A 22301-nucleotide genomic window follows, 5' to 3' on the forward strand; every position below is an offset into this window, starting at 1 on the left:
GAAATGTGTCAATGAACGCTATGGGGGCTCCTTTATACCAACAGATTAGAATAAACTTGATTTGATATTACTATCAATCAGAAAATATGTGCAACTTACCGCAGGTTCTTGGAGGCTGTTTGGAAGGCTGGTTGTTGAAATACCATGTGATGGCCGCTGACAGAAATCCAAGTTTTGTAAAGGTCCTCCCACACTATTGCTTCTTGTTAATGATGTGCCTTTTTTATGCGTTTGTTTTCCATTAATCCCTAAGGGGTCGACAAGGTCTTTTTTGCTGCCCTCACTATTAAGCCAAACAGAAATAATACAATAATAGTTGCTTAATGAAAAAAAACTATGTACACAAAATGCATTTTTTTAAAAATTATTACATATTAATGTTTTTAAACATATGGCTACTAACAGTTTGTACTTAAAAAAAGAAAAAAAGCTACAGCCATGTGAAAAAGTAAGTAAACCCCATGAATTGTTTTTTCTTTAACATATGTGGACATGTTTGATCTTCATTTAAACAATATCAACAGATAATGGCGATATAAGAAAGATCTTCCAGCAATTACATTTTGTAGTCCATTGTTTAACTTAAAAAAACAAATGCTAATTTTGCATGTGTACATCCTTTCATTTATCATTATCTCCAATACCTCAATCAGATCAGGGGCAAATGCTTAGCACATCACTACAGAGGACCTGTAGTGAACCTGTCTTATTTAAACCTTAGGAATTTAGTTTGATTTGCTCTTTGTTATTGAAGTGTGTGCTATAAACATACCTAGACCAAAAGAGATTTCTGAGCTCTGCAGAAAAAAGGTCAGAGATACCTATGAGTCTGGGAAGGTAGTTTCAATAAGATATCCAATTGGAAACCAACCATTACTGTGCAGAAGATCATCTGCAACTGGGGACAAATTCAAATAGCCCAGATCTGAAACCCATTGAGATGTTGTGGGGGATTTCAAATGGGCTGTGCATGCAAGATACCTGTCAAAAATCACAGAGCTGAAAGGATTCTGCATAGAACAGTGAGGAAAAAAAAAAACCAAACTTTCTTCTGTTCAGTGTTAGAAACTTGTAGACAGTTATAGAAAACGCCAACTTCAGGACGTTTCTGCCAAAGGAGGCAGTATCGTCTATCTGCGCCATGGCGTACTTACTTTTCCATAGACAGAAACAACACACCAGGACATTTTTTGCTAAATAAATTATTGTAAAGTCAAACATTCATACTCCCCACCACCTCAATTACATTACATATACTGAAAGATATTGTTTATTTAAATAAAGATCAAATCTTGATAACTACATAATGTATATTAAAAAAGAAAAAAAATATTTAATTGGAGTACTTTTTCACATGACTGAACAAAAAAAACAAAAGTGAAGGTCTCAAAATTTCTGATTCAGTGGGCTTCAATAGAGACCCAACATTCCCATTTAAATACTCTTCTCTCCTTTGTGCATGAAATCTTTTACTGGAAGTGGTTTATTTAAACATATTTTAGCAAAATGTGTGACATGGTGAGATTACAACTAAGTATCTGATAGTTGGGTTGTACAACACCCAATTTAAGATTTTTTCATGGACATTTTGATATCTGTTACCTGCATTGTCTCCACTGAAGCTCCAGAGTATCAGGAATTTTTTGATCTCTGTTCTTTATCAAAACTTGAAATTAAAGGTTTTTTTTTTTTTTTTTTCTTGGACATCGGTATAAACAATGCAGGGTAAGTAACAGCTGCGGTGGGTTGGCACCCTGCCCGGGATTGATTCCTGCCTTGTGCCCTGTGTTGGCTGGGATTGGCTCCAGCAGACCCCCGTGACCCTGTGTTCGGATTCAGCGGGTTGGAAGATGGATGGATGGATGGATGGAAAGTAACAGATTAAAAAAATATATATTTTTGTATGACGTGTTACTTTAAACTTTATCAGTGTAATGGGAACGTATTTAAAATATTACAAACAACTCAATTTGACAAAGAAGACCTGCAAACTGCCAGAATATTTTTTTGTTTATTGAATTGTGTCTTATGACATATGTCACATCCCAGAGGGAGAAGGAAAGAAAGAGAGATAGAAAGACAGGTAATAATCAGACAGACAATGCAATACCTAAACAAGTAAACAGGTTAGCATATACTAAAATAACTATGCAGTAGCAAATTGTAGTCACTTTGATAGGGTGAAATGAAATATACACATATAAGTTCTCAAGAAACAAATGCATCTAGAAATACTTCAAAAGTAAACATTATACCTGTAGTCTTGAAAAGGACTTTTAACAGGTGATTCTGGAAAACAAATCAAGTCAGTGGATACTGATGGAGAGGAGGTTATTTTCTGTTCTACAAAATCAGATGCCAAAGGGATGTTGCTGCTATGTATGCTATCTCCAGAGTTGCTGGGCTTCATAAGAAAACTACAGGGGAAAAAAAGATTACATTAAGTAAAAATTTGGCAGTGAAATATATGGTATAACATTAGATAATGTTACTAAAGTTTAAACTGCAAAACACATTCAAAGGCAGGGTGACATGAATGTGCAATGATAAGCTTCACAGCATGTATGACCAGCAAGCCCGCGATTCTCAAAAGAATCGCAAATCCAAGAATGGCAATCACCTTATGGAGGGTGGGTGTGTCCTGGGAAATGTCATTTAATTACCCTAAGTTCTTGTCTATAAGCCGCGGCTTATCTAAGGAAAAAAGTTGTGAAAATGAAAAAATAGAATATCGGCTTATACATAAGTCCAGCTTATACAGTAATCCCTCCTCCATCGCGGGGTGTTGCGTTCCAGAGCCACCCGCGAAATAAGAAAATCACGCGAAGTAGAAACCATATGTTTATATCGTTATTTTTATATTGTCATGCTTGGGTCACAGATTTTGCGCAGAAACACACGGAGGTTGTAGAGAGACAGGAACGTTATTCAAACACTGCAAACAAACATTTGTCTCTTTTTCAAAAGTTTAAACTGTGCTCCATGACAAGACAGAGATGACAGTTCTGTCTCACAATTGAAAGAGTGCAAACATATCTTCCTCTTCAAAAGTGTGTGTGTCAGGAGCACAGAATGTCACATAGATAGAGAAAACAATCTCTAGCAAATAAATCAGTGGTGCTGTTTGGCTGTTAAGTATGCGAAGCACCGCGGCACAAAGCTGTTGAAGGCGGCAGATCACACCCCCTCCGTCAGCAGCAGGAAGAGACAGAGACAGAGTTTGTTTTTCAGTCAAAAATCAATACGTGCCCTTCGAGCTTTTAAGTATGCGAAGCACTGTGCAGCATGTCTTTTCAGGAATCAGCTTTACAAAAGATAGCAACGTGAAGATAATCTTTCAGCATTTTTAGACGAGCGTTCGTATCGTCTAGGTGTGTGAACAGCCCCCCTGCTCACACGCCCTACATCAGGATCAGAGAAAGTCAGCGCAAGAGAGAGAGAAAAGAAATTTGGGTAGCTTCTCAGCCATCTGCCAATAGCGTCCCTTGTATGAAATCAACTGGGCAAACCAACTGAGGAAGCATGTACCAGAAATTAAAAGACCCATTGTCCGCAGAAATCCACGATATATATTTAAATATGCTTACACATCACAATTTAAATGACCGCTACGCGCGTGTGTTGACTCGGCGACGCCCAGAGCTGAAAGAACGCGCTCCGGCCGCTCCAACCGCGCCATGCGGGGAGTGAGAGAGACGCCAATATCTCACACTCTCTCCCCCTTAAAGAAATTAAATGGGAGCGAGTGAGACCATTGACCTCCCTCCCTTCTATTAGTTATAGGTTATAGTACGTTCGGCTTATCCATGAGTCTGGCTTATCTATGATACGATTTTATTTTAAAAATTCGTATGATTTTTGGTCTCCGGCTTATACATGAGTCCGGCTTATAGACAAGAACCTAGGGTAAATAAACATATTTGTACTAAAGCGCTTTCTTTTTGGAGCTGTGACTCATGTGGTTATGGTGTTTCAGAAGCGCGTTGTAGGCGCCTTGTTTCCATCAGGACGTAAATGCATGACAATATTGCGGTGAAAATGGAGGCTCACCGTCATCAGTTTGAAACACAATTGCCACTTCATTAACGATGGGAACATTGTATCGTCTCGGATCCTGTTCTTTGTCCTTTATTAGTACTAAGGCAATTGTAGTTGGTGCCACACCGTCCGCCTCTGCTTTTGTATTGGCTTCTCTTTCAACCTCATGTAGCATTTTTATAGAGTTTGCTAATGGGTGATTGTTTATGACTTCAGCTACGTTTCTCATTATTAGCTTTGTGGTTGATATACTGCGTCATCTAGATATAACACGTACATTTGGGCACATTTGCTGTGGTGATTTGGCTCAGGGTGCACTGTTCCAATCCGATGCAATATTTGTCAACACACGCGAAAGCAGTATGGGCCATTCCCAGTGGGGGAAGCCGGTGCGTGATGAAATATCATGGAGGGTGGGTGCGTCCTGAGACAGTTCATTTCAACGCGCTTGTGTTATTGTTTTTCTTCATGCAGTCTCGTTTTTGTTTTTTTATGGCTGTGTCGTCGTATATGCGATGGTGTGGCCGGTCGCGTCCGGGCAGCTGTACAACCTGCCGTGCACGCTTTACCTCAGGTGTAGTTCACAGGTCATAGGCATGGTAAAGTTTACATTTAATTCACTAACCCTATTTGAACTAAAGCGGTTTCTTTGTGTGGGCACCTTCGTTCATTGTTTGTATCCATGACTGTATAGGTTGTGTTGTTTGGGCGCTCACAGGTTGTGTTGTCTGGGCGCCACCTACTGACTCTGGGACGCCGCCGCGTTTTGGGAAGCCGCTGCTTTTGATTCTGGGGCGGGCGCCACGGCGCAGCACGTTGTGTTATTTGGGCGCCACCTACTGACTCTGGGAAGCCGCTGCATTTGACTCTGGGGCGGGCGCCGCCGCGTTTTGGGAAGCCGCTGCGTTTGACTCTGGGGCGGGCGCCAAGGCCGCAGTGCGCATGTGCCTCGGTGCGTCCGCTGTGCATAAATTAACTGTGGTTTAGTAAGATAGATTGTGAGTTAGTGTCATGTTTATGTGGAGTTTGCACGGGTTTCATCTGGACAGTCTTACTTCCTTCCACTGTTCATTACTCATCCAAAAGTGGCCCACTATGAGCGAGTGCTAGCCTAAGTGTGAATATACAGTAGCTTGTAATGAACTAGAATTTCAATAGGGTTTGATAGTTTTGCTGTGTCCACTGTTATTTGAAATAATCTTCAGAAAGAAACACATTACTATGGATAAAATGAGATGGACTATTGGCTATATGAATAGATTAATGGAGGTAGACTACATGATCTGCAAAAGGACACAGGAATACAATATTAAACTGGTAGTAATGGATTCAAGGAATTAAGTTTTCTCTCAAAAAATTGATATGAACCAGAATAAGGCTGACATGGAATTTCAGAATCTGTTGTTCTTCTGAACACCACCGAATAATATTCAAACAGCTCTTTCTAGCAAATTTATGATAGGATTTTGCGTACAAAAAGGAGTTTTCTGTATCTCAAAATGTTTTTTTCATGAACAGTATGAAAAAAAATCATATGCAGTCACGCACCATCACACAATATTTAAATTATTATAATCGACAATTTAGTAACCTTGTAACTTGTTTGTAGGAACTGTCCTTGGAACTACTGGAGGTAATGTCACTGATCTTAAAAGCAGAAACATTCACACTTAAAACATCAATGATGTACAGTAGTACCATTCAATCCTGTTCAAACATAATATGTCCGTTAAGGTAGCAAAAGTATTACAGGTCTAGACCCTTTGCTTTCAAATTCAACACCTAAGCCTTGAGCAACAATGCTTGGTAGTTTACAAAATTACATACAAGTATTTTTTTCAGTAAAATATTTAAGATACATTTAGTAGGATTTTAATTTGTAGCTTTATTTAAATGTTTTACCTGGAAGTGCCTCTAAGATCCTTGAATTCAATGTTGAGCAATGGAAGAAATGTGCTTTTGCAAAAGGGACATGTGGTATTAAGATTGGAGTCATCTGCCGCCCATCCAGCCATGATCTCCTCATCATAAACCAGGGCTTCACATTGTATACATCGTGAGCAGCTCGACATTAATACCTGCCAAAAAAAAATGCATTACAACATTTTCTCATTTCTCATGTTCTCATTTAGCAACACTTGCGCAGTGTCTTTTGTTACAAGTTAGCTATTTTAAACAAACGGAAGAACTAAGAAAGAGGAGTAATGACATGAGTTTATTTATTTCAGATTCACACTTAAATTGCACTCAGATAGTCTAACAATACTCATATAAACCTTGTGATATTATATTTCATTTCTGGTAACATTTAGCTAGCTGCGAATCTTAGGCATCAAGCTGTGAATTACGGGATAAGACATTGAAGCTATAATGTGCTAGTCATTACAGGTAGGATTAGGAAGAGAATTTACTATGTGAATGCTACTTCTGTGGTCAAATGTGTGGTATTTTTTAGTGTGCATGTGGAAAACTATCCTGTGCACAATAAGTAAATAAAAAGGAACAAATTCAATTTTAAGTAGGTCTTTTTAATAAAACAAGCAGATATAGCTGCAAGAGATGCAAAGGAATCGGTGAGCTTTAACACTAGAATCTCTGAAGCCTACGAAAAAACTCATAATCCCAGGCCACCTTAAATTCCTTCACACCTCTCTATTAGTGTGCTTTGTTTTGTAAATGCGTCGATCAGCACAAGCAGCAAGCAGCCTGCTATCCCATTCACCCCACCACCGCAGAAAGGGCAAAAAGTTCTCCCAGCTCAAATCTTGTTTATCTGGGTTGTGAGGTGCCTGGAATTGTATATGCTAAATAATACATCATTATTTGGAACACATGCATTTCATGTGTTTTCCGTGTCTACAACGATATATGTAAATGTAGGATGACAGGAAATGCGAGAAATACAAGAAATGTTGAACACATACCTAAAACAAAGAAAAACTTTTTTCATGTTATGGTATTAATGACAGAATTTTGACAATGTATAATGTGTGAAGACTGAAGTCCAAATATCAAATAAACATTTTCACAAAAGGTACATATATAACAAAACAAATGTGCTTTTATTTAAGAATATAACCAAAGAAAAAGAAATTGGATTAGTGTACAACACTGACACGACCATTAGGTGGTGCAGCAGTGGTAAAAGCTGACTCATAATCAAGAGGTCGCGGATTTGATTCTGGCTGCTTCTCAGAATTACCGTTTTGAGTACTGAGATGCTCTTATTGTTACTATTATAAAATAAAAACACACATTTAATTTGAGTCTGCAACAGCCAGTGTAAATTTATGGTACTTGTAAAGGTTAGAGTTTTTATTAATTCAGTTTTATTCTCTCAGCCACGTTCGCACCGATCTGACACTGCTGTTTTTAAATAAAGACGTGCTATATCAGAGGTGAACTCAGATGAGGATGAGGGTTCTACGTTGGAGAAAGAGAACAGATGCCCTTCCTGTAAGAAATATTCACTCACACACAAGAACACGCAGCTGCACCAGGCATAAAGGCAAAAGATGGCACCGTTTGGATGCAGCAAGATGTCGGGCATCATCATGCCAGTGAATCTGCTCCACACGCATGTCCTTCAACGAAACAGCAGGGCATGCCGACCTCGCTAAGGTATTGTGCAAAGTTCTGTTTGTGATTACGTGTTGTGATGGTCTTTATATGAAAAACATTTATATGTTACTTATATAAAAGCCATATTGAATGTTATTTACCTAGATTTATTTCCTTATTTTCCTACAGCGTAAAGCCACAAGTAGACTGCAGAGCTTCCTGTGTTTGATCGATACAAGCACAGACATTCGAGTATTGAAGTAGCATTGCGCATGTACTTTGTCAGCATGCCTATGTGTACCTAACGCAGACACAATTCAGTTCTGCTCTTCCGAAACATTAAATATGGCTCTATTAAATGTTACAGCATTAACCAACTAGACGTTTCCCATCAACAATCTTATTAGTGATAGGAAAATTGATTTTACTGCACTAAGTGAAAAGTGGCTTAGCTCAGATGGTGCGGCTGTTTTAATCGAATCTACGCCTCCAAATTACAGCTTTGCTCATGCGGATTATCAAGGTAAGAAAGGTGGCAGTTTAGCAAACATTTACTCGAGCCGGTTAAAGTGTAAAGATGTCGGCTTTGGCAAATTCCAGTCCTTTGAGTATCTTGTCATTGTTATTCATGGAGTTTCTCAGTTTCTAGTATTATCCGTGTATAGACCTCCTAAATACAATGCGTCTTTCTTTGAGGAATTCTCAGACTTAGTGTCAACTGTAATTACGAACTATGACACACTCCTAATAGTGACTAACTTTCATATCGATAATCAGTGTGACCCGAAAGTAAAAGAATTCATGAACCTCCTGGACTCTTTTGATTTGAGCCAGCAAATTAGTCAACCTACACACAAAGCAGGTCATACGTTAGACTTAGTAATTACTAAAGTACTAAAAGTTGATGTGAAGCAGATTGTTGATATTGGTCTGTGAAGCAGATTGTTGATATTGGTCTATCAGACCATTTCCTGTTACTATTTAATATAGAAAGAATGACAGAAAATATTCATGAGAAGCATATTGTTAAAAAACGCTTCTTTGATTCATCAGCAGCTTCAAAATTTACAAACATTCTAAGCAACCATTCCCTTTGTAGTGCTTACTACAATAGTGAGAATAATGTAAATAGTAAGGTGGAAAATTTTAATATTAAGGTGATAGCTGCTGCTGACATAGCTGCACCTGAAAAGATAGTTAAAAAAATCTTCTAGTACTGTTATGCCATGGAAGACACAAAGAGTGTCTGATTTTAAGAGAACATGCCGGACAGCTGAGTGTAAATGGAAAAAAACTAAACTGACTGTCCATTATGAAATATTGAAGGTTAAAATAACAATACCACAACATAGTCCGTCTTGAGAGGCGCCGTTATTTCTCTAGAATTATAAATAACAATGCTAGTAATCCCGGAGTCTTATTCTCTACGATTGATCGTCTGCTAAACCTAGGTCACTCAATGGAATACCTCTAAAATACTTCCAGTGAAACTTGTGAGGCTATTGCTGTATTTTTTAATAAAATTAAATCATGCAAATATGACACAATTGTTATCTCTGACCATGCCCCTCTAGTCTTGGAGCTAAAATCAATAAGCCCCTCATACTCACCTCGCAGATGGCGTCTTAACCCTCTTTTATTGGCAGACGAGAACTGCACAGAATTTATATCCAAACAAATCAGCTTCTTCCTAGAGACAAACATGTCCACAGAGGTTTCTGCAGGAACACTCTGGAAACTCTAAAGGCCTTCTTAAGATGGCCAGATTATTTCATATCTTTCCCATAGAAATAAATTAGAAACCAAGAAAGTGTCAGAGCTAAGAATGAAATTACTAGAATAGATGAAGAACAAGCCAGGCGTCCAAGTGAAGCTCTTCACAGGAAAAGGCAGGCCCTGCATACAGAACTAAACATCTTAACAACTAAAGAAACTGAACAACTTATTTATAAGTCTAGACAGCATTACTATGAACACGGAGAAAAAGCTAATAAGCTTTTAGCTCAACAAATTCATAAACAAGAAGTTCACAATGCAATACCAGTAATCACCAACAAGAATGGAGAAGAAATCATCGACCATAATAAAATAATGCACACATTTAGAGATTACTATAAGTCTTTATATTCCACTGAGCCCAAAGAAGACAACACACAATCTAATGCATTTCTGGATAATTCACAAATACCACAAATAGATGCTTTAAGTGCTGAGGAACTGGATAAACCTCTAACGCTAACAGAATTACTAGACGCTATAAAGTCACTACAAAGCGGGAAATCATCAGGCCCTGATGGATACCCCGTAGAGTTTTATAAGAAATTCTCAACTCAGCTAGCTCCACTCTTATTGGTAACATTTACAGAAGCTAAAGACCACCAAATACTACCTCAAACATTTCGACAAGCATTAATCACCGTCTTTCCTAAACAAAATAAGGACTTGTTACAATGTGCATCATATAGCCCAATTTCACTCCTGAATAATGATGTTAAGATACTCTCAAAAATCCTAGCTAGAAGGATGGAGAAAGTGCTGCCCTCGGTAATATCACAAGATCAAACTGGATTTATTAAAGGCCGACATCTATCTTCAAATCTCCGACGCTTGTTTAATGTTATATATTCACCAGAAAAACCAAACACCCCAGAGATATTACTATCATTAAACGCAGAAAAGGCATTTGACATGATCGAATGGAATTACCTTTTCACTGCATTGGAGAAATTTGGGTTTGGCCCGAATATTTGTGCTTGGATCAAACTACTGTATACCAGTCCAGAAGCTTCAGTTTGTATTAATAAAATTTGCTCAGACTACTTTAAACTAGAACGTGGTACCAGACAAGGATGTCCCTTGTCGCCACTGCTGTTTGCAATCGCTATTGAACCACTGGCGGTTCACTGCCGAAATTCTTATCAGATAAAGGGGATTGTCAGAGAAGGACTGGAACAGAAAATTTCTCTATATGCAGATGATATGGTCTTATATATATCGGACCCAGAAAATACTGTCCCTGCTTTTTTAACAGTACTAACAGAATTTCAAAATATATCTGGTCTTAGAATTAATCTGAATAAAAGTATACTCTTTCCAGTGAACTCACAAGCATATAATATTAAATTAGACACCCTACCTTTTACCATAGCAGATCAGTTTAAATACCATGGGGTAAATATCACAAGTAAACATAAAGCTCTTTATCAACAAAATTTTGGCGTCTGTATGGAAAAAATGAAGCAAGACTTGCATAGATGGTCAACCCTTCATCTCACTCTAGCCGGAAGAATTAACATTGTTAAGATGAATATCCTTCCTAAACTTCTCTTTTTATTTCAAAACATTTCAATATATATCAATAAATCGTTTTTTAAACAGTTAGATTCAATAATAACCTCATTCATTTTGAACTCAAAACACCCACGTATCCGAAGAGCGACCCTACAAAGACCTCAGGCAGAAGGTGGCATGGCTTTACCTAATTTTCAGTTTTATTACTGGGCAGCAAACATACAAGCCATAAAAACCTGGACACAAATAAATGCACATACACAGGCTTGGTCTGCAATAGAAGTAAAATCCTGTAGTACTTCTTTATATTCCCTGCTCTGCTCTCCAATAAATGAAAGTTATCCTAAATATACTAATAACCCAATTGTGCTTTACTCACTCAGAATATGGAACCAAATTAGTAAGCATTTTAAGATGGAAAATCTTTTATCAGTGGCACCTCTGCAAGGGAACCACCTCTTTCAACCTTCGCAAGTATATTCAGTTTTTAATACCTGGAAAAGTTTTGGGATTAAAATGCTCAGAGATCTTTTTATAGACAACATATTTACATCTTTTGAACAATTACGTTCAAAATTTAACCTCCCAGCTACACATTTCTTTTACTATCTTCAAATTAGAAATTTTGTTAAACAGAAATTGCCCGATTTCCCCCACCTTGCACCCTCCACAATGCTGGAAAAAATACTGCTCAATTCCGAGGAAACAAACACTATTTCCGCAATATATAAAATCTTATTAGAGTCCCTACCTTTCAAAGATCCAAGAGGACATTGGGAAGAAGATCTCTTAATTAATATATCAGAAAAGGAGTGGAAGGTAGCAAAGCAGAGAATTCACTCAAGTTCTATATGCGCAAAGCATAGAATTATTCAACTAAAAATTATATATCGAGCTCATCTGTCTCGCTTAAAACTGTCCAAAATGTTTCCAGGCCAGGATCCAACCTGCGAGCGCTGCAACCAAGCTCCTGCCTCACTGGGTCACATGTTCTGGGCCTGCACCAAACTAACATCATTTTGGACAAAAATTTTTAAGTGCCTCTCAGACAGCTTTAGTATCACAATCCTTCTTAACCCACTAACAGCTGTGTTTGGTGTCCTTCCAGATGGACTGGAATTGTAGAAGGACAAGCAAACGGTGATTGCATTCACTACACTCTTGGCACGCAGACTTATTTTGTTAAATTGGAAGAATCCTAATTCTCCTCTTATAAGTCAGTGGGAAACCGATGTTTTATATTATTTGAAATTGGAAAAAATCTAATTTTCAGTTAGAGGATCTGTACAAAATTTTTTCAAAACATGGCAGGATTTAATCAAATTATTTTAGAATAAGAGAAATAACTATTATTGCATTTAACTCCCTTCTCCATCTCTTATTTATATAGATATTTACTTCTCCCCTTCTTTTGTCTAATGTTGCCTTATTAAAAAGCTTAAAGAAATTTTCCTTTAGCTAAGCTCTCCTTCTCAGGGGTGGGGTTTGATTTGTTTTCAAATTTGTTGGGTTATAAATCGATCTGTTTGTATGGAATGATTACAATGAAAATTAATAAAATAAAAATATTAAAAAAAAAAAAAAAAAAAAAATTAATGATATTAGAAATAATATAGTACATCTCCCCAATACTGAACCACTTAAACCCCAGTACTCCATTTCAAACAAAATTAAATTCTTTCACCCGGATAGATTTACCTGATTTATATAAAATAATTTCTCAACTGAGACCCTCTACCTGTGTCCTTGACCCAATACCAACAAGTTTTTTCAAAGAAGTATTGGGCGTACTAATTGATAGTATTCTTGACATAATAAACTCATCATTAGATACGGGTGTCTTCCCAGACTGTCTTAAGAATGCTGTAGTTAAACCGCTGCTCAAGAAAAATAATCTTAACTCCTCTGCTTTTGGAAATTTAAGACCTATTTCCAACCTGCCTTTCTTAAGTAAAATTCTAGAGGAGGCAGTCATTATACAGCTTAATGATCACCTCAATAAACATGCTATTCTTGCTAAGTTTCAGTCAGGTTTTAGAACAAATCACAGAACGGAAACTGCACTCATTAAAGTAGTAAATAACTTGCGGGTAAATGCAGACAGATGCTGTTTATCTGTTCTCATCCTCTTAGATCTGAGTGCCGCATTCAATACCATTGATTGCAATATTCTTAGAAATCGCCGTAGTCAATGGAGGGGCCTCTCTGGCAGTGTCTTAAATTGGTTTGAGTCCTACCTGGCAGGTAGAAAATTCTTTGTAAGTTGTGGTAATTATACTTCAAAGACCCATGATATTCTACTGTATATGGTGTTCCACAAGGCTCTATCCTGAGTCCGCTGCCCTTTTCGATTTACATGGTTCCGTTAGGTCAGATTATCTCGGGGCATAACGTGAGCCACCACAGCTATGCTGATGACACACAACTCTATTTATCAATAGCGCCTGATGACCCCGACTCTCTTGATTCACTGACACAACGTTTCTGAATGGATGAGTAGTAATTTTCTCAAACTAAATAAAGAGAAAACAAAAATTTTAGTGATTGTCAATAATGGATATAATGAGGTTATCTATAATAATAAAAGGCAAAGCCCTCACTGACTGACTGACTCACTCATCACTAATTCTCCAACTTCCCGTGTAGGTGGAAGGCTGAAATTTGGCAGGCTCATTCCTTACAGCTTACTTACAAAAGTTAGGCAGGTTTCATTTCGAAATTCAAAGCGTAATGGTCATAACTGGAACATATTTTTTGTCCATACACTGTAATGGAGGAGGCGGAGTCACGTATCGCGTCATCACGCCTCCTACGTAACACGTGAACTAAAAACAAGGAAGAGATTTACAGCACGAGTCACACGCAGGAACGAAGGTAAATGACGTTAATTTTTGACTGTCTTTTAATACTGTGTAAGCATACATATTAACACATGTGCAATTAAACGTGTGCATTTACGGGGTGATTTCTCAGGCTTAAAAGCTCACCTTTTAATCAAACGCGGGAACAAAGGTAACTGACGTTGTTCACTGTCTTTTAATACTGTGTAACTATACATATTAACACATGTGCAATTAAACGTGTGCATTTACGGGCTGATTTCTCAGGCTTAAAAGCTCGCCTTTTACTAAACAAGGTAAATGCAAAACTATTTCAATCAGTTTATTGAAACGCTCCCGTTAAGGATTGCAATACATATTCGCGAGATAAAAAACGAAGTAGGGGGAAATGGAGGAAGAGCCGCGAACAGCAAGAGCAAAAAATTAATTAAACAATTGAGAACGGAGCGAGTTAAGCATACAAGCATGTTCATAAGGGGAAAGAAAGCACTGTGTAAAACGTAAGTTTAAATTAAGTTTATAGAAACGCTCCCGCTGCGGATTGCAATAACATATTCGCGAGATAAAAGTTTAATGAGAACACACGAGGTATAAACGAACCACACGCCGTGGCGCAACGTTAGGGGCAACAGTTTCAACCATTCTATGATCTGCTTCTCGCAAACTGAAAGACGGCACATGGCGGATGTTAGCCGACTTGCTGACCGCAACGTTAGGGGCTTCAACTATGGCGCTGACGCCATATCTCAGTGCCAACACTTTGCAGACTGTACTTAAAAGACACGCCCTCCTCACTGGACAGTTAAAAACACCAATCAAACTAACGATGACATCAAGTATTACCCAATCAAAAGTAGGAAAGGAGGCATCTTCATAAAATGCGTGTGGGATGATTTGCATGAGACGCTGCTTTAAAAAAAAAATGATAAAAAAAAATACGGGATAAATCCCGTCCAGTATTGATTCAAACGGGACGCGCAATTTCATTCTCAAACGCGGCACGATTCCGTATTTTAAAGGACGGGTGGCACCCTACAGTGCCAGGTAACCACCCATACAATCACATTGTGATTCAGACTAGGAATGCAATGAATGTAATTACCCCCGATCTACATACAAGGCGAAAGTCTTGCAACATTCAAAGATGATGTTTGGGATAAGTACACCATACAACATAAAAGAGCTTATGAAGCCTTGAACCGAAAAAAGCAAGATCTCAGAGATCGTAAAAAAAAAAATAGGAGGTAATGTCGTTTTACTCGCTGTACATTTTAGTCAAACATTACCAGTTATTCCACGAGGAAGACCAGTACATCAACTCAACGCGTGTTTAAAATCCATGCTTCTCCCATGCTCGGTTATATGTCGCGTGTTCTCGGGTAGGTGCACCAAAAAATGTATACATTTAAGCATGTAATGGGCAAACAAAAAAATGAGGTATACCCGAAGGCACTGCAGTAGTACTTAATGTAACTTTACTTCTTAAATGTTAATGTTTTACTGTTTAATAATTTATACGCTTCTTATATGTTGTTCAAATTCTTTTATCAAAATACCACTGACAGCGCAATGCACGATAACATGGAGTGAATACACCATACGCATCCGCCCACGGCTGCCCTGCTGTGCGCAGATAGGAGTTGATTCTACAATAAAATAAAATAAACATAAAAAGAGTAAAACAATCATCACCCATAAAGCGGATAGCAGACGTGACGTACTATATGTGTACCACATTTCAAGTGTATAGGTGAAACGGTTTGCGAGCTACAGGTCATTTAAAATCCTGGACAGACACACAAATTGCCACGGTAGCAAATTACAGAAGATGATTTTACTGTTTAATAATTTATATTTATATGAAATGTGCTTCTTATATATTACTTCATATTCTCATATGATAATGATGTTAATGTTTATATTGATTTCTGTGTTATTAAAACTGCATGTATGTGTGTATATGTATACTATATATATATATATATATATATATATATATATATATATATATATATATATACTAGCAAAATACCCGCGCTTCGCAGCGGAGAAGTAGTGTGTTAAAGAGGTTATGAAAAAGAAAGGAAACATTTTAAAAATAACGTAACATGATTGTCAATGAAAGCCCGTTTCACTCAGTAAGTCTTATGTGTGTGTTTATGTATGTGTGTATATATATGTAGATGTGTATATGTAGATATGTATATATATATATATATATATATATATATATATATATAAAAGACAGCAACACTTATAACAATGACAACACAATTACATTGACAATCATGTTACGTTATTTTTAAAATGTTTCCTTTTTTTTTTCATAACCTCTTTAACACACTACTTCTCCGCTGCGAAGCGCGGGTATTTTGCTAGTCAGAAATAAACTAGATGCCTTAGGATTAAAAGTCAAGACGGAGGTAAAGAATTTAGATGTAACTATTGACTCTGACCTGAATTTTAAATCACATATTAATCAGATTACTAGGACAACATTTTTCCACTTAAGAAATATAGCAAAAGTTAGGCCCCTTACAACACTGCAAGATGCTGAGTAATTAATCCACGCTTTTGTTTTCAGTCGACTAGATTACTGTAACGCTCTCCTCTCAGGACTACCCAAAAAAGACATAAATCGATTGCAACTAGTGCAGAATGCAGCTGTTAGAATCTTAACTAGGAAAAGAAAATCCGAGCACATCTCTCCAGGTTTGATGTCACTACCATCTTATATTTCGGAATGTCTTACATCTTACACTCCAAATCGTAACCTTAGATCTTCAAATGAGTGTCTGCTTAGAATTCCAAGAGCTAAACTTAAAAGAAGTGGTGAGGTGGCCTTCTGCTGTTATGCACCTAAAATCTAGAATAGCTTGCCAATAGGAATTTACCAGGCTAATACAGTGGAGCACTTTAAAAAAAAAAAACTGCTGATACCACATTACTTTAACATGGCTTTCTCATAGCTTCATTTTAGTTTAATCCTGATGCTCTGTATATTCAATTAATTATCATTATTATTCATAGTATTCATATTCAAAATCTGTACTAAACCCTACTTTCTCTTCAGTTCTTTTCCGGTTTTCTGGGGCGGCGACCTGCACCACCACCACCCAATCAAAGCACCGTGATGTCCCTACATTGATGGAGTAAAGGCCAGAAGTCCACATGACCATCATCATCAAGTTCTTCCATGAGAACCCTGAATACAATGAGGACTGATCATTTATGTTAGGTAGAATGCCTAGAGGGGGCTGGGTGGTCTCGTGGCCTGGAACCCCTGCAGATTTTATTTTTTTCTCCAGCTGTCTGGAGTTTTTTTTTGTTTTTTCGTTCCTCCCTGGCCATCGGACCTTACTTTTATTCTATGTTAATTAGTGTTCCCTTATTTCAATTCTTATTTAATTTGGTCTTTTTTCTCTTTCTTCATCATGTAAAGCACTTTGAGCTGCATTATTTGTATGAAAATGTGCTATATAAATAAATGTTGTTGTTGATATATTATTTAACCTATACAACTCCAAGTACCTCAAACCCAGATAAACAAGACTTGAACTGGGAGAACTTTTTGCCCTTTCTGCTGCGGTGGGTTGGATGGGTTAGCAGACTGCTTGCGCTGATTGACACATTTACAAAAGACACTAATGGAGAGGTGGGAAGGAAGGTGGGTCGGGATTACGAGTTTTTTCGTAGGCTTCAGGGATTCTAGTGTTAGAGACCAGATATTATCTTAATATTTGTGTCATATTTTTTTTTAATTTAGCACCCATTACTAAGATGTGCATGTGCATAGCTTCAGATGAGTAGAATGTGACCTTATCAGCAAGAACACAGAGTAAAGACAGCAATTAGTCACAAATGCTGAATTACTTTTTTCCCCTCTTAATAACAAACTACAACGCCACTTGTCAGTTAGGACAACCAGGATAACAAATTATCAATGTCATAATCATTTAGTAGACTAAAACAAATATACAAGGAATTAGTCTGGCACATTATACAACTCCAAAGAGGACTGTCTATTTGTATATGTGAAAACCTGTAAAAGTACCACTAAAAGTGATTTTCCAAGCAATCAAATCAAGACACACTTTTAACAGCAGCTTGGAAATAACTATTTACAAAGCATACATTACAAGCAGAACAAATACTACTTGAAAATAGGGTTGGGAGATACACTGAATATACTCCATGGGTCTCAGTTTATTCTACGGGATGTAGTAAGTTACTATATTGCTTACATGGAGTACAAATTGTCACATTTTTTTTTAAACCCTTTGAATACAGCAGGCCAGTTTTTGGGCTAGACGGACAGTGGTATATACCTGAAATGTCAGTAATATGGCCTGTCTATTTATTGACTGATTAACGGCCTGCAAATACCTGTTACACCATGCTATTATTCTTCTTCTCTGGTCTTTAAATCTTGCAGTCCATTGTTTTAGAGAAATAGTCTCAAAATGCTGCTAAACCTCTCAGCTGTCATAACCTGGCAGGCTGGAATACTGGCCTTTTCTTTATTAGACTATGCACATAATATATTGTTGTCTAGTTTCACTACTTATGTGCAAAAGGTGTTTTTTTTTTTTTTTGCAGGTTGGATTTGTTAAAATACAGTTTTGTTAAGTTTAACTTGGTTGTGATTCCCAGCATTTTGCATATAACTTTAAAATTGTTCTATTAGAAACCACTAAAGGATACAAGTAAGAATAATTTAATGCAGACATTTGTTGCAGTCTGCAAGGACTACCAGAATAATCACATTGGTGTGATTGTACGAATCAAAAGGATCAAGCAGTTATAGAACATTAGAACACTCTAGACAAGAACAGGCCATTCAGCCCAACAAAGCTCGCCAGTCCTATCGACTTATTTCTTCCAAAAAAACATCAAGTCGAGTTTTGAAAGTCCCCAACGTCTTACTGTCTACCACACTACTTGGTAGCTTATTCCAAGTGTCTATCGTTCTTTGTGTAAAGAAAAACTTCCCAATGTTTGTGCGAAATTTACCCTTAACAAGTTTCCAACTGTGTCCACGTGGTCTTGATGAACTCATTTTAAAATAACAGTCTCCATCCACTGTACTAATTCCCTTCATAATTTTAAACACTTAAATCATGTTACCTCTTAATCTTCTTTTGCTTAAACTGTATAGGCTCAGCTCTTTTAATCTTTCCTCATAATTCAACCCTTGTAGCCCCTGAATCAGCCTAGTCTCTCTTCTCTGGACTTTTTCTAGTGCTGCTATGTCCTTTTTGTAGCCTGGAGACCAAAACTGCACACAGTACTCCAGATGAGGCCTCACCAGTGCATTATAAAGGTTGTGCATAACCTCCTTGGACTTGTATTCCATACATCGTGCTATATAACCTAACATTCTGTTAGCCTTCTTAATGGCTTATGAACACTGTCGGGAAGTCGATACCTTAGAGTCCACTATGACTCCTAAATCCTTCTCACAAGGTGTACTCTCGATTTTCCAACCGCCCATTGTGTATTCAAACCTAACATTTTTACTTCCTATGTGTAATACTTTACATTTACTGACATTAAATTTCATCTGCCACAAATCTGCCTAAGTCTGTATGCTATCCAAGTCCTTCTGTAAAGATATAACGGATTCCAAATTATCTGCTAATCCACCTATCTTGGTATCATCTGCAAACTTAACCAGCTTGTTACTTATATTCCTATCTAAATCATTTACATATATTAAAAATAGCAGAGGCCCTAGCACTGAACCTTGTGGAACACCCCTCTTAACATCGGCCAGTTCTTATGAGGTTCCTCGCACCATCACCCTCTGCTTCCTGTGTCTGAGCCAATTCTGCACCCATATAAAAACATCATCCTGTACTCCCACTTCTTTTAATTTGACGCCCAACCTCTCATGTGGCACCTTATCAAATGCTTTCTGAAAGTCCAGATAAATAATATCCTAAAGAGTGCTTTAGTGGAGATTTCAGAATATTGAGATTGTGTTTATTGAAATAGCCTAAAAATATTGCAATATTATTTATAGGCCATATCACTCAGCCCTACTTGAAAGGAAAAAAAAAATCTTAGAATATTTCAAGCAACATAAAAATACTGGTTCAGTATACAAAATCAACAGACACATTGAAATACTATATCTGACCAAAACAATTCTCAATTGTTTAATATTCAGGTTGCATTCAAAATCAAATTACTCAGACAGGAGGTTGTTTGGAAAGGTTAAAGACAGCATAACAAAAAACAAAAAAAAAAATAGGCACTCACTTCCAGTGCACAGTTCTGAAATATGCTTGATGTGCTTGCATGATGAGAAGAGCTATGCTCTGACTTCTCAGATTCGGGCCCTTTTCCATTTCTTGCGTTCGTAGCTATTGAAAAAAATGCATACAGATATGTTTGCATATAATCATCCAAACAGATAAAAATGAACTATTTATATTATTTTTTACCTTGAAAAAATTTCAGATTATTATCACCAAACACTGAATTCAGTGTTTTCAACTGGCTTTGAGCTATCGTATGTAAAATTAAAATATTCTTGCCAACAATGAATTTTGTAAAGTTTTGTAAGCTGGAAGAAGTGTCTGCAATTATGGTATGTGCCAAGTCTGCAAGATGCACTCCAGCCAGAGAAATACTTTAAACTGAACTTTCCAATGTAAAGTGTGTTTATTCAGTTATAAACTCAGGATGTGATTTTGAGAGGGAGTTACCACAGTTGTCAGACATTTGTAAAATCATATTAAACATATTCTTTAGAATAAAAAGCAAACCGTATATATAGATATATACAGTATATATATATATATATATATATATATATATATAGATATATAGAATATATATATATATATATATATATATATATATATATATATATATATATACATACACATACACAGTGGGGCAAAAAAGTATTTAGTCAGCCACCAATTGTGCAGGTTCTCCCACTTAAAAAGATGAGAGAGGCCTGTAATTTTCATCATAGGTATACCTCAACTATGAGAGACAAAATGAGAAAAAAAAAATCCAGAAAATCACATTGTCTGATTTTTGAAGAATTTATTTGCAAATTATGGTGGTGTTATTGGTCAATAACAAAAGTTCATCTCAATACTTTGTTATATACCCTTTGTTGGTAATGACAGAGGTCAAACATTTTCTGTAAGTCTTCACAAGGTTTTCACACACTGTTGCTGGTATTTTGGCCCATTCCTCCATGCAGATCTCCTCTACAGCAGTGATGTTTTGGGGTTGTCGTTGGGCAACACGGACTTTCAACTCCCTCCAAAGATTTTCTATGGGGTTGCGATCTGGAGACTGGCTAGGCCACTCCAGGACCTTGAAATGCTTCTTACGAAGCCACTCCTTCGTTACCCGGGCGGTGTGTTTGGGATCATTGTCATGCTGAAAGACCCAACCACGCTTCATCTTCAATGCCCTTGCAGATGGAAGGAGGTTTTCACTCAAAATCTGACGATACATGGCCCCATTCATTCTTTCCTTTACACGGATCAGTCGTCCAGGTCCCTTTGCAGAAAAACAGCCCTAAAGCATGATGTTTCCACCCCCATGCTTTACAGTAGGTATGGTGTTCTTTGGATGCAACTCAGTATTCTTTCTCCTACCAACACGACGAGTAGAGTTTTTACCAAAAAAGCTCTATTTTTGTTTCATCTGACCATATGACATTCTCCCAATCCTCTTCTGGATCATCCAAATGCTCTTTATCAAACTTTAGACGGGCCTGCACATGTACTGGCTTAAGCAGGGGGACACGTCTGGCACTGCTAGGATTTGAGTCCCTGGCAGTGTAGTGTGTTCTGATGGTAGCCTTTGTTACTTTGGTCCCAGCTCTCTGCAGGTCATTCACTAGGTCCCCCCGTGTGGTTCTGGAATTTTTGCTCACCGTTCTTGTGATCATTTTGACCCCACGGGGTGAGATCTTGCGTGGCGCCCCAGATCGAGGGAGATTATCAGTGGTCTTGTATGTCTTCCATTTTCTAATAATTGCTCCCACAGTTGATTTCTTCACACCAAGCTGCTTACCTATTGCAGATTCAGTCTTCCCAGCCTGGTGCAGGTCTACAATTTTGTTTCTGGTGTCCTTTGACAGCTCTTCGGTCTTGGCCATAGTGGAGTTTGGAGTGTGACTGTTTGAGGTTGTGGACAGGTGTCTTTTATATTGATAACGAGTTCAAACAGGTGCCATTAATACAGGTAACGAGTGGAGGACAGAGGAGCCTCTTACAGAAGAAGTTACAGGTCTGTGAGAGCCAGAAATCTTGCTTGTTTGTTACTGACCAAATACTTATTTTCCACCATAATTTGCAAATAAATTCTTTAAAATCAGACTGTGATTTTCTGGATTTTTTTTTCTCATTTTGTCTCTCATAGTTGAGGTATACCTATGATGAAAATTACAGGCCTCTCTCATCTTTTTAAGTGGCAGAACTTGCACAATTGGTGGCTGACTAAATACTTTTTTGCCCCACTGTATATATACTGTATATATCTATATATATATATCTATATATATATATATATATATATATATATATATTATATATA

The 22301-nt window shown here is 37.4% G+C and overlaps 1 protein-coding gene across 1 annotated transcript in view; it reads right to left on the reverse strand.

The window, feature by feature from the left end:
- The window catches only part of LOC114654947 (DENN/MADD domain containing 4C), a 227759-nt gene that overhangs the window by 16114 nt on the left and 189344 nt on the right, over positions 1 to 22301 (reverse strand). Inside the window, 4 exon segments of the mRNA XM_028805821.2 lie at positions 100 to 283; positions 2256 to 2417; positions 5941 to 6116; positions 19995 to 20098. Coding sequence (XP_028661654.2) covers positions 100 to 283; positions 2256 to 2417; positions 5941 to 6116; positions 19995 to 20098 — 626 coding nt within the window.

The sequence above is a fragment of the Erpetoichthys calabaricus genome, chromosome 7, assembly GCF_900747795.2.
Source record: "Erpetoichthys calabaricus chromosome 7, fErpCal1.3, whole genome shotgun sequence".
Classification (NCBI taxonomy): domain Eukaryota; kingdom Metazoa; phylum Chordata; class Cladistia; order Polypteriformes; family Polypteridae; genus Erpetoichthys; species Erpetoichthys calabaricus.